General features: G+C 39.3%; 1 protein-coding gene across 4 annotated transcripts in view; it reads right to left on the bottom strand.

The window, feature by feature from the left end:
* Kcnip4 (potassium voltage-gated channel interacting protein 4) overlaps nucleotides 1-14,498 on the bottom strand; it is a 1,126,911-nt gene that overhangs the window by 25,603 nt on the left and 1,086,810 nt on the right. For all 4 annotated transcript variants that reach the window (XM_021161807.3, XM_021161803.3, XM_021161805.3 and 1 more), the window contains one exon: nucleotides 1,100-1,169. In XM_021161807.3, coding sequence (XP_021017466.1) covers nucleotides 1,100-1,169 — 70 coding nt within the window. The remainder of the gene's footprint in view (nucleotides 1-1,099; nucleotides 1,170-14,498) is intronic.

Consider the following 14,498-nt stretch of genomic DNA (forward strand, 5'->3'; position numbering starts at 1 on the left):
TTGTGATTGAGAAGAACATCTAATTATGTCTATACCTGGTTCTTATAGTACCACTTTTGACTTCATATCTTCTAAGTCATACTTTATATTCACTCTGTTTTATTTTGTCCCTCTGCTAACTAGAGTATAAGATAATATATTTGGAGCAGGTCACATGTTTTGCTATGGTTTCTCTTCACATGTAGCTGGGCGCACACCGGTCTTGGTGACAAGTTAGAGAAGACACAACAGTACATGAATCTCTTCACTCACCTCTGACATGGAGGTAGCACCATTATCCTACCCTGAGTCTGTTTTTTTTTTTCTTTTCCTTTCTTTCTTTTTTTTTTTTTTATTATTTTCTTCATTTACGTTTCAAATGCTACTCTGAAAGTCCCCTATACACAACTAAAATCATATCTCAATTTTTATTCATGTTTGCAGCTGGGAGAAGTTACTAGAAAGAAAGGGGGATAGCAGAAAGTAGACTAGCTAGAGCTCCACACACACACACACACACACACACACACTCACACACACACACACTCACACACACTCACACACACACACACACACACTTACACACACACACACTCACACACACACACACACTCACACACACACACACACTCACACACACACACACACACACACACACACACACATCTAGGTTATAACCCAGATCTGTCACTGAGTTGCTATGTGACCCTGATCGAATCATTTAACTTTGCTAAGCCCCAGATTTCACATTGGAAAATTAAAGGTAATTGCATTTGCCCTAATTTGGAGAGCCGAGAAAATCAAATGAGCATCATAAGGCCTGAAGCCATTTTGAGGACCCCTAGTAGAGGTCAAAAAGCACTGTGTGTGAGAAGTCGTCATGCTGGCACACGGGATTACTCACATGAAACTGAGAAATAGGCTTTTAGAGATTCAGTGATGTGAATGTAGCTTATTTTTATAATATACTCAAAATCCTATGAGCTCTGTGCTATGCATTAATTCTTTTACAGGAAGATTAAAAATGTAGAGCCATGCTATGAAAGATTAAACCAAACTCAAGATTGCATGCATAACTCTAATTCTGAGAATGTGTTAACAAGTCCACATTTGTACTTACCTCCCTGTGGAAAGAACTGTGAGTAAATCTCCTTGAAAGTTTCTTCATTAACAACACCACTGGGGCATTCCTAGAGAAAGCACAAAGACGTGCTGTGAACAAAGCCTTTATAAAAGTGATTTTGTACATTTTGAACTGAATGCTCTAAAAAGATGTACCAAGTACCACGTTAACCTCTATTTATGCACATACACACACACACACACACACACACACACACACACAAACACACACACACACACTGGAGTGTGGTCTGGAGAAAGGAGGAAGTTCTTTTCTCTCATATTCAAGGAATATAAATCTTGGAACTGAAGGTTTCAATATCTTTATATTGACTACTGCCCTCATTTGCTTTGTATTGTGATAATGATCATTACCAAAAGCAACTTGGGGAGGAAAGGGTTAATTTTATCTTACACTTTGACTCCATCACTTGAAGAATCTCGGGGGAAGAACCTGGAGGTAGGACCTGAAGTAACAGCAATGGCTGAGTACTGCTTATTAGCTTGCTCTCCATGGCTTGCTCAACTTATAGCACCCAGGAAAATCAGCTTAGTGGTCTCAATGCCGACAATGAGCTGGGTCCTCTCACATCAATCAAGGAAATGCACCACAGACTTGCCCAATTGAGGTTCCTTTTTCCTAGGTATGTCTAGGCTATGTCAAGTAGACAAAAGAAAACAAAACACCTAGCCAGCAAAGCACCACAGCTTGTCTGACATTAAAAGGCTTAAGTATTGTGCAAAGGCATGTGTTTTTGTTAACAGTGAGGTCATGGGGCCCCGCATTGCTTTTCTTGGCATACCACTGAGATATTGCAATGTGCTCCAGCAGTTGTTATTAGATATTTGTTTTATGACTAACAAAGGTTTTTTCCCCATGTATTTGTGACTTTCATTAGAAAAGTATATTGGTTTTTTTTTTTATGGGTCTAAGATAGCTCAAGAGGTTTCAAACAGGAATATGATTCCTAGCAATAGGGTGCTGCTATTCTGGAGCATAGAGAGACATGGCCATGTAAAAGTGACCTTATGTGAGGAAAGACCTTCTGAAGAGTTGGGAGAGATGGTCTTCAAAGCCACAGAGAGGGCCTGAACTTAATGGAACTCTCTCTTTCTACCCTGGAAAGTGTTGCTGAGAACCGATGTATACTGACCAAAGAATAGCATTGGCTTGTTGATCTATTGACACCAGGCAAGGCTAATACTTTAAAAACTAATTTTGTGTTCCTATAAATCTAAAGCTTATGAAGAGGCTGATACCGTCTTAGAACCATAGAGGACTAAGCAAGCAAAGCATAGACTGAGAAGAGGGGTAGCTTTACTCACTCTGTAGAGAGAGGTACATAGATGTTGGCTCAAGGGTCAGTAGTATAGCTGCCCCATGAGAACTGAATGCTGACCATGCCACAGCAGTTCAACATCAGGTTGTACATGGATGCTGACTGTCCATTCTAGGAGATCTATTAGTCCTTCTCAGATGGTTCTCATAGCTCCATATATTAAACTCATTTCTGCTCCAATTGTCATAACCCTTTTATACTCCATAACATTCCTCTAGAACCAGCTTTTTCATTAGGGGAGAAGAAGGAGCATGCTGAGGTTTTAACAGACCAGATATTAGATATGAATGCTTCTGCCATGCACTTCTGTTCTCCACATTTTATTTTATTTTATTTTAGTTTAGTTTAGTTTTTTTTAATTTTTAATATTTTTATTACATATTTTCCTCAATTACATTTCCAATGCTATCCCAAAAGCCCCCCATAGCGCCCCCCACTTCCCTACCCACCCATTCCCATTCTTTTGGCCCTGGCATTCCCCTATATTGGGGCATATAAAGTTTGCAAGTCCAATGGGCCTCTCTTTCCATTGATGGCCCCGACTAGGTCATCTTTCGATACATATGCAGCTAGAGACAAGAGCTCCAGGGTTCTGGTTAGTACATCATGTTGTTCCAACAATAGGGTTGCAGATCCCTTTAGCTCCTTGGGTACTTTCTCTAGCTTCTCCATTGGGAGCCCTGTGATACATCCAATAGCTGACTGTGAACATCCACTCCTGTGTTTGCTAGGCCCCGGCATCGTCTCACAAGAGACAGCTATATTTGGGTCCTTTCAGCAAAATCTTGTTAGTGTATGCAATGGTTTAGTTTAGTTTAGTTTAGTTTAATTTAGTTTAGTTTGTTTTTTTGAGACAGGGTTTCTCTGTGTAGCCCTGGCTGTCCTGGAACTCACTCTGTAGACCAGGCTGGCCTCGAACTCAGAAATTCACCTGCCTGTGCCTCCTGAGTGCTGGGATTAAAGGCGTGCACCGCCACGCCCGGCTGTTCTCCACATTTTTGACCACCATGCAATTGACATGCTGATGAGGATGGAGGAGCTCTCATTGAGACCCACCTCTAGATGCAAAGCTTCAAGCATTTAATGACAGCTAAAAGAGGAGGAATTCATCTTCCTCAGGAATGAGCATACAACTACTTGTCCAATACCATACAGCAAGCCAATATTAAGCAACAATGAATGGGAATATATATGTGTGTATAAATATATATATACACACACACACATATATATATATATATATATATGCATACATACATCTGTATATATACATATACACACATATATGTATGTATTCATATATTTGTATATATATATGTACATATATACATATTTATACATAATTTGTGTATATATGTATAGGTATAGGCATAGGTATTTATCATTAATAAATACCAGTAACAGAGGATGTTGGAGCAAGGAGAGAGTTGATATGAATACAGTACACACACACACACACACACACACACACACACACACACACACATAAAATTTAAAGAGTAAAATTAAAAAGTAGTTAGCACCAAAACCAACCAACAACCCTTTTAAGCCCTAACATTACTATCACTTTAATACTAAGCTTGTTTTATCACCGTGGGAATTTGTTTTTTCCGATAAGCCAGTTAGTTCTTCACCGGAAATGAGCTTCCTTAGGGGGGTTTCTATTTTCTCATTTGTTTCCACAAAAGGTAGGACCTTTGCTATGCAAACAATTTATACTGATAGCTCTGATGTGAGTTTGTCTTTGCGGGCCCTGTCAACATATTAACCAATCGGTGGCATAGGGGACCAGAATATCTGTTCTTATAGAGATAGATCAGAAAGACTGGGTTATTCAGTGAGGCAAAGGGGAAGATGTAGGTAGGCTTGGGACTTTTCCAGACTATTAATTCAATTGTTTTTGAATGTGAGGATTCCAAATCTAAGAATATGGAGCAAAGAAAGACGAATCAAACAAACAAACAAATAAACAGGCAGTCAAACCAAACCATGGTTAATTTCATGTGCTGCTTTTTCTGTGACCTGGGACCCAAACAAAGTCTAGCCTTATCTTGGATGTAAATGTGTTTGTGAATGAAATTTGCCCTTAAATTGGTGAACATTTCTAAAGGAATCCATTCTCTGCAATGCTGGTGATATTCACTTTGTCTCACTGAAGGCTTTGAAAGAGCGAAGTCTTACAGTCTCAAGTCGGGGAATTCCTGAGTAGATTGCCGTAGATTTCATCAGCAATATGTGTGCATCTCTGACTCATAAGCATGCATTTAGTGAGCTGCAAAGACTTCCTGATTGTACAGTCTGCTGGCTTCTCACTTCAGAATTTGTACTGACTAAACTGCCAATGTATTTCAGCTGTCAGTCAGCCTGTCTTCTTCATTCTCCTTCTCCTCCTCTTCTTTCTCCTTTTCTTCTTCCTCCTCTCTCTGTTTTTCCCTTTTCCTCTCCCCCATTTCCCTCTCCCTCTTCCTTCCATTCTCTCTCCCTTGCTGTCTTCCTCTTCTGCCTTTTGTGTATGTGAACATATGTATTCACCCACACATATAAGCACCATTTGTTTTTCCTTTGGAGAACCATAGCTAATATAGAAAAGAGTTTAAATTAACACGTATAATTTATAAAAGGAAATAAAATAGCATGTGTACACAAAACCATTCAAAAGTTTGGATTAAGTAACTCTTGTTGGCCATAAGAGCAAATGAACACTTTGTGGTTGTACCTCCTCTCAATGTAAATTGTGATTTATTAGCTACTTAACCATGAACCATCTGTTTATGGCCACAAAGAGAAGGAAAGTGTTTGGCTGTCTGCCACCAGGGGGTACATTTTGTATAGTCAGAATCTGAAAACTTCCTCAGAGTTGAAGGGAGGCTGGCAGAAGATGAGGGTTAAATACAGGGCTGTCTGTATTCTGAAAACCTGTCAGCTGCCTTTAATCTTGAAGCATATTTGATAGATACATTTTATAATATGAACAGATTGGTATAAATTGATTGACTCAATGTTCTAGTCATATTTTTGTCTAGTGAAATAATATTTTAGCAAATTAAATGCTTTATTGATTTTGAGGGTAGTAGGTCTCACCAGGTAAATTTTTCATATCCATTTCAGATTTATTATCTTAATTTTCATTTGCATAAATCACAGATTTATACAAAATCTAGGATCTAAAACTATAGGAATAAAAAAAGACAATGTTCTTTTCCTTATAGAGCCCAAGATTGTTATTACTTTCATTATTTTTTTTTCAAAGCCTAGAGACATATTAGTGCTGCTAATATACTTACGTGTGTAGCGATCCACCGGAGTGTGTTAGGCCAACTAGTGCTTACACCCTAAAAGAAAAGTAACTCTCTCTCTCCTGGAAGATATCAGTTGACAATAGCTCGTCAGCTACAGGTGAGATTTCATACCCACTTCTCCGTCCATGCTGGGATTTTGTCTTGCTTGTACTTACACAGATCTTGGGCGGCAAGTTGCAACTGCTATGAAGTTATCCATACATCTGCTCTTTGTGTCTGAAAAACACTATGTCCTTGTATTTATCTCTTTCCTCTGGCTTTTGCTCTTTCCATTCCCTCTTCCACAATGATAAGGGTACAATATAGGTATCCCATTTAGTGGGAGTGGGGCACTCCATAATTGCTTATTCTGTACACCATGATCAATTGTGGATCTCAGTTAAATGCTGTCTACTGCAACAAAAGACATGTGTTTGAGAGAAGCAGTAGTATGTGTGTATAATAACAAGTCAATAGGAGTTGGTTTAATGCCCCCATAGCAAAGTAAAAATAGTAGATTTTCCCCTGCTTCCTATGAACTATCTAACCCCAAGTCCTGTTACAATGCCAGATATGTGTTACATTTTCTGGAGCAGGTCCTAAACGCAATCAAAAGGAGTAACACGTGTTACTCCATAACATTTGTTCCACTGTTGCATCGATGGACATACCTTGTCAGAGCAGTTATTACTGCGGCTTCACAGCTGGGTAAGACTGATGACCACTTTCCTCTTTGTGTATCATACATAGCAACTTCTAGTGTCATGACAGCTAGTCAGGACAGTTGATGTTTCCAGGCCAATACAAGCTTGATGTATTCATAGTCTATGTCTCAAGTAGGCTGGACTTTCTGAAGTAATGTCTGATATGAAGGTATAGAAGGTAACCAGTAGCATTGGCAAATAACTTGTGATATTTGGGGAGTCTATAGAACCTCACTGGCCAACAACCTCAATAGAAATACGCTATTTCTGACATTGAACTTCCTATTTGTTAGTGAGTGGTATCTATTTGGGTTATTGTTGACCCATTTTAGGATAAATACATTTAAGGGTTTGTATATGTATACAACGTATTATAGGAAGCTTCTCTAGTTTTTGGTTTTTTCTTTTTTTTTTTTTTTTTTGTTTGTTTGTTTGTTTTTCGAGACAGGATTTCTCTGTATAGCCCTGGCTGTCCTGGAACTTACTTTGTAGACCAGGCTGGCCTTGAACTCAGAAATCCGCCTGCCTGTGCCTCCTGAGTGCTGGGATCAAAGGCGTGCGCCACCACGCCTGGCTGCTTCTCTAGTTTTAGTTATCCCTTCCTTTAACCTTTTATCTAACTCCGAACTCCATTTAACCCTTCCTGTACTAATATATCACCTTGCTTATCTCAGATGTATCATGACACATGACAGGATCAATTTTAGATATGAAATAAATATTTTGATATTAGGATATTACTACCAATAAATATTGACCTTTTACAATGACAATATGATGATTATGGGTACATGACAAATTCCTGTGTTCCAGGCATTGTCTTAAATGCTTGGCATAGGTTATCTCATCTGGAGAAATCGATGCTAATGTTTGCTGATGACCAAAACTGCTATAAGGGGAAACCACCCTCATCTCCTTTGATTAGAAAATGGCAGACCAGGGTCTACTGACTAGAGATTCTGAATACTTTTGTGTTCAGAACAATTTTCAAAATAATCCAATTTCATACTCCTGCTTTAAGTGTGTGGAGATCAACGTCAGTAAGGTTACAATCATTGCCCTTAACTACATAATGGGCTGCTAAGTCTACAGTGCTCTAGCTTGGCTTTTTTGAAATCTTGGCTCAATCACTGATATCACAGATACATTTCTATTCATGAGCTTGTTGGTATTTTCTGCCAGGACATATTTAGAGCAAGCTAGTACGATGATAATAGTCTTAGGCTTCCAAGTCAAGTAGGAACTTATGTGTAAATTTTGTTCTGCCATTTAGGAGCTTTGTAAGTTGAGACAATATGTTTTTATCTTGCTGTATAATTACTTTTATCTATAATATGGAAATAACAATGTATTCAGAGAGGTGATATGATACTTAATTAAAAGTGCATAAAATGAGATCTTTCTCTACCTTACACATTGTGAATTGTTCATTAAATATTAAGTGGACCTTGATAAGAAAGCTCCATCATAGAATGAATGACTGTAACATCAGTGCAATGTACTGAGGTTAAGTTGTATCTATTCCAATGCTTGAACCAAGAATAGTACAGGTCTAATAAAATGCAATGATCTTATTAAGTAGATAATGAGTAAATTAAGTTTGTTCTCTCTAATATCATCAGCATTGACTCCCAAATAAAGGAGGATTCTGGAATTGTAAATGATAGCTGAGGAAAACCAAGGTCAAGATCCTAGAAATAAATGGCAACAGAAATTCAGGAGCCCTTCATTCACTAAGTTAAAGGAAACTATTCTCCAAATGATGCTGCATATGTGAAAATATGTTAAAAATGATTCCATCATGCAAAGGGTAGGACATGGTATTTCTGAGGCAGACAGATGTATTCACAGGAACTTTCTCAGAAAATTAGTTTGTGAGATGTGTCATGAGTTCTTATAATTTTGCCTCATAAAGAACCCTTTCAGCATTGCATATAAACTTGTCATAGCGCTGAGAAAATGCACTACAAATATTACAACAGAATATAAATCAGACATATAACAATAAAGCATAAAAAGAACATCTATCTCAAAATTATAGTTGTCTTCTATCAAATGCTGTTTCCTTATCTTTAATTTTTTAATTAAACATTTATAGATAGGATCAATAAGACAACTCAGTGGGTAAAGAAAGATATTTGTGACCAAGCATGACAACCTGTAGGACACAGAGGGTCCAAGGAGAGACCTGACTCCTGCAAGTTGTCCTTTGTACGTACATGATCACACATGCACACATCATATACACCCCCCACACAGACAATAACACACAGACAATAACTAAATGTAATAATTGTTCTATGTTATAACAAAAATCTGAAAAAAAAACACATTTGGAAATACCAAAAGATTATGGAAGGAATGGGGGTTAAGTCTTCTACAAGAGCTAACCTGATTGAGTAGGTTACAGCAAATGAATATAAAAAGTTAGGTAGAGTTGTGGAGGGAGTATCTTAGAGGTGTTCCAAGGGACGTGTGTGTGGATAATATTAAAATAGATTGCATTTATGGATGAAATTCTCAGACCAGATATATTGTATTCAAAATGAAAGTTCTGGTGAAATATCTTGTGCTGTCTTTGTAATAGCTGTCACATTGTATACTTAAAGTACTTATTTTTGCCTTTTATTAACCCCATACTCACCCTTAGTACAGTTGGAGACGGATAGGCATGATAGTTGATACTCATTGTGTGATGGTTAGCTGACAATCTTGGTTTTCTACTATTAGAATTTTATGTTGCTGACTTAAAAAAAATCAAAATAAAGCTATTCTTTATTAGTCTAGCTGATAAAGAGAATAGACTGACCCACCTCTGGGTAGGAGCAAAGGAAAATTGTAGGTAGATCTATGCAAAGAAAAAAATCAAAGGGACTTAGGTTTTCAAATTAGAGCCACAAAAGAGCAACTGTTACATAACCATTGGAAGAAAGAAGTCTTTGAGATAGCAAGAGTGGGTGGCAAATGTGCTGGTGCCCCTTGAAGGAAATCACCTTCTTACATAGTACAATTACTAGACAGCCCATCACAATGGGATGTGTATAGATCCAGGAGCAGAGAACAGTGAGAACCCTGCACACAGAGAATATCATTTAACCAGGACTCAGGAGATGTACCAGGAAGGAACAACTGAATCAAACAACCTACCATGGTCTGGGGATTTTTATCAGGACCTCTCCAGTTTTAATGGCCACACATGTTTATAAATATATCAGAGGACAGAGGCAATGTTAACAAATAGTTTACTTCTTACAGGGCGGCTGCTTTACAGGAGGCTTGAAGAGCATGAAGACTCAGGGAAGGCTGTCACTCAGAGTTTTAAGGGCTAGGAAGTGATGGCAAGATTTATTCAGTTTGCAAAGGCTATGAATAGGACTCCATATGCTGCGGTGTGTCCCGTGTTTATTTTCTTACTGCCGCCACCGAGATCATTATGCAGATCTTATTATTTGATGAAATCACTTTCAGGTTGGCATGGCATCAACCTAGTAATACTGAAACAAGATCAATCGAATAAAAATTCACAGGAACTCCAGTGGAGCAATAGGGACACCAACAAGAAAGTTTTACCCACAAAACTTTTGAGCTGCAAAAATTCATCCTGTCTATAAGAAGTGCAGAGAGTGGGGATGGAGCAGAGACTGAGGGACTAGCCAACCAATAACTGGCCCAACTTGATACCCATCCCATGGGCAAGCATCAATCTCTGACACTGTTAATGATACTCTATTATGCTTGTAAACGGGAGTCTAACATAGTTGTCCTCTGAGAGGCTCCAACCAGTCTTTCTCAGACAGATGCAGACACCCATCCAAAGGTGAACAGAACTTGGGGACTCTTATGGAAGAATAGGAGGAAGAATTGTGGGCATAGAAGGGGATAGAAACTTCATAGGAAGACCAAGAGTCAACTAACCTAGACCCTTGGGGCTCTCAGAAATGAAAACCACCAAGAAAAGAACACACATGGGCTGAACTTAGGGCTCCCTGTACATATGTAGCAGATGTGCAGCTTGGTCTTCATGTGGGTCCCGAACAACTGGAGTGGGAACTATCCCAAAATCTGTTGCCTTTGTGTGGCATATGTTCTTTTAGCTGGGCTGCCTTTTCTGACCTCAGTGGGAGAGGATGTGCCTAGCTTCACAGAGCATTGGTGTACCGCGGTGGATGGATACCCTGGGGGTGGGGGTGGGGGGGAGCCACCTGCCCAGAGGAGTAGAGGAAGGGGGGATGGAGGAAGGATTGTAAGAAGGGGTGACCTGGAAGGGGGCAGTGAGTGGGATGTAAAATGATTAAATTTTTTTTAAAAAGTCTCAACAGAAAATTGGAGTGTTTCCATCAAAATGAGTAAAATAGCCTGAGGCTGATATTCATATGAACAGGAAGGTGTATTCGGGTGGTTTTGCAAACATTTTTTTCCTCGAAGTTGAACTTTTGCCTTCTTAGCACACTAGCTACTTCCGAATCCTTGCTAACTTCATTAGACCTGTCTTTGATGCACTTCTAATATGAGCTTAGACACATTCCTCACTGGCTATGACAATGCTATTGAGTGATTTTTTCCATTTCTGGTTGTAAAAAATCATCCTAACCTAAGCTATAATCTTCTTGCAATTTTATTGCATCACATCACAGAATATGAAGACACACATGAGTTCATGTTTTGAAATAAGTTTGGTAATGGTTTTTCCACCAGTGATTATCAATATAGATGGATAGAAACAGCTGGATCGTTTTGGGACGATTCAGAGTTTTGAAACACCTGAAGTATAACCAAAGAAGACTTGAGGGAGGGTAGGGGCTGTGCCAGATGAACAAAACTAACTTTTAATGATTGCCCGTGGTTTGCTGGGCACTGGGCCAGGCAGTGGAGATAACGTGTTCTCATTAAATCCTCATAACAGGTAGAGGAGGCAGATATTTTCCCACATGGTTTGCAACAAATGAGCTCAGGATAGGTTAAGGAACTTTGCCATTGTCAGGCAGAGGTTTAATCAGGGGCCTGAGATTTGAACTGGAGTAGGAGTACAGAAATTTAAATTTAACTGAGTTTTTTTTTAATAAACATTAATTGTAACTATGAAAGCCAAAAAATAATAACCATTGGATAATTTTATCACATTACCTTTGAAACCCATGAATTCACTAAAACAAGAATCAGTAGTTATTTGTTAGACAGTTATTCTTATTCCAAACACTTATCTGGACCTGGGGCTGCAGGGACAAATCAACAGGCAGGTCCATACTTGCCAAGAGGCTTCCTTCAGCCTATTTCATTCTTGCACATTGGACACATACACACAAAGATCTAAGAAACGAATATCATTCTTTTTATGTCTACATATGCATGTGCTCATTTGTGAGACAATACTTGTCAAATGTGCATAATGTGTGTTGGATGCACATGTGTTCCTGTATTTCTTTAGTCTCTTTTCTCTTATTACCAGTTGCAAGCTGGGGTTTCCTGGAGCAGCCCTGGGACTCTGAAAATTGGCTGTATGTCAAATTCGTGTTTATCCTGATGCATACATTCTGCCTATTGTAACGACTTGAGAAACTTTTATTTTCATTTGCTTTCTCCTGGTGGTTCTTCATGATTCTGAAGAGGACAATTTGCAAGAGGGTCAGAAGATTGCATTACAAAGAAAGTCATTCTGCAAGTATGTTACTGTGCCCTGGCTCCAGGCGAGAGTGCTACATGATGCCAGGCCTTGTTAATTTCAGCCATCAGCCACAGAACTCTTCACAGGGCTCCCTGGAGCACAGGTGACAGTTGCCCTGGAACATTCTTTATGGTTTAATGTCATGTTGAGGCACAAGGGGGCAGTAGTGTCCTCTATGTTAACTGGAATCACAATTGCTGGGCCTTATTTTTCAGGGATTTTCTTTCCCTAAGCCTGATGTATATCCAGCTACATTTCTTGCAAGAAAGCTATTTCTTCCTTAAGAAAGGTATCAGTGAGCCTTGCTCCTAAATTGAATACCTAAAGAACTTAACTGTTTTAGCGAGAGGATGCCATAGACGTTATTTCATCCTTTCTTGATTATTACAGGGGAGCAGCTCAGCCTAAATTTATGATCATATTCTGGTGATAGAGCCACAGTTGGATTTAATGACATTAATAATAATAATAATAATAATAATAACAATAGTGGTGGTGGTGGTAGGTCTTAGAAACAAGAAGTAAATTGATACAACAAAAACAAATTACAAAATTTGAGTGTGAAAACTGTGTGTGTGGCGTCCCACCATACAGGCCTGCTTCATTGTTTTATTAGGGAGTAGTTTTAACCTTTGAAATCGGTATTCACATCTTGTGGCTATTTACCAACGAGATTAAAATGAAGATAAATCATACACAAACTGCAGCCACTTGGTATTGGGAAACACTGCAGCCAAAGGTGCAAGAAGCTGAGTGCAAGTGAATGTACGTTTCTGCCGTCTGCTCTTGTCATCTATTCTGAAATGGGTCTTCCTAGCCCAACTAATACAGTCCAGGTAATCCCTCATAGTGATGCTCAGATGCCCACCCCCCAGGGGAGTGTTGACTTTGGATTCTGACAAGATGACAGCTCACATTAACTATCAAAAGTATGTCTATATAGTGGGAATGGAACCCAGGACCTCACTCACTGAGCCATATCCCCAACTCTCCTCAGTGTGGATTTTAGAAATATAGTCTCTATGGGAGCTCATGAAAAGTAAGTCAGAATTAAGGCAATAAATGTTACAGAGGAGGGCCTTCATGTGCAGCTTAGGTCTATTTGATAAGGTGAACACAAGCTGAGCAGATAGTCATTTTGTGACTGTGGTGGTGAGTGCAGTGAGAAATTGTGGAAGGGCTAAGCCTGGAAGAACTCTAGAGACATCCAAAAGCAAGTGACTTTTAAAACCTGTAGGATACAGAGAAACCAAGAAGAGAAAGATGAAAATCTGTGATATGAACATCGACTAAAGGGATGGTCAATGTGTCCAACTGTGATGATCTCAGACAGGTAACTCAAGATCAGCCATTCTTAAGGTGAAATATACAGTTTGCTATCAATATGTGTTAGATCTACATCTATGAATTCAACCACATATAGGGGACAGTTACACCTGTTATATAGGAATTTGGGGAGAACTGAGGGACCATTTGCATAATGTACTCAGTAAAAGTTCCAGCCCTATTAGATACATAGAGTAGCTCATTCACTCATTAGAATGGAATTTCTAGGCTAATAAGGAACTCACACAATATGTATTCACTGATAAGTGGATATTAGCCCAGAAACTTAGGATACCCAAGATATAAGATACAATTTGCTAAACGCATGAAACTCAAAAAGAATGAAGACCAAAGTGTGGACACTTTGCCCATTCTTAGAATTGGGAACAAAACACCCATGGAAAGAGTTACAGAGACAAAATTTGGAGCTGTGATGAAAGGATGGACCATCTAGTGATTGCCATATCCAGGGATCCATCCCATAATCAGCTTCCAAACGCTGACACCATTGCATACACTAGCAAGATTTTGCTGAAAGGACCCAGATATAGCTGACTCTTGTGAGACTATGCCAGGGCCTAGCAAACACAGAAGTGGATGCTCACAGTCAGCTATTGAATGGATCACAGGGCCCCCAATGGAGGAGCTAGAGAAAGCACCCAAGGAACTAAAGGGAACTGCAACCCTATAGGTGGAACAACAATATGAACTAACCAGTACCCCAGAGCTCTTGACTCTAGCTGTATATGTAGCAGAAGATGGCCTAGTCGGCCATCACTGGAAAGAGAGGCCCATTGGACTTGCAAACTTTATATGCCCCAGTACAGGGGAACGCCAGGGCCAAAAAGGGGGAGTGGGTGGGTAGGGGAGTGGGGGGTTGGGTATGGGGGACTTTTGGGATAGCATTGGAAATGTAAATGAGGAAAATACCTAATTAAAAAAAAAGAATGGAATTTCTAACTCTTTCATAGTATTTACTCCATGTATAATTATTTAGCTCCGACTCTGCATGAGGCTATCTTTAAAGAGAACCAACAGGAGTGGAGGGCAGGCCCGTCCTTGCTCCCTGTGGATTCTTACTTCTCCT

The sequence above is a fragment of the Mus caroli genome, unplaced genomic scaffold (genome assembly GCF_978045245.1).
Source record: "Mus caroli unplaced genomic scaffold, Mus_caroli_1 scaffold_4, whole genome shotgun sequence".
Lineage (NCBI taxonomy): Eukaryota > Metazoa > Chordata > Mammalia > Rodentia > Muridae > Mus > Mus caroli.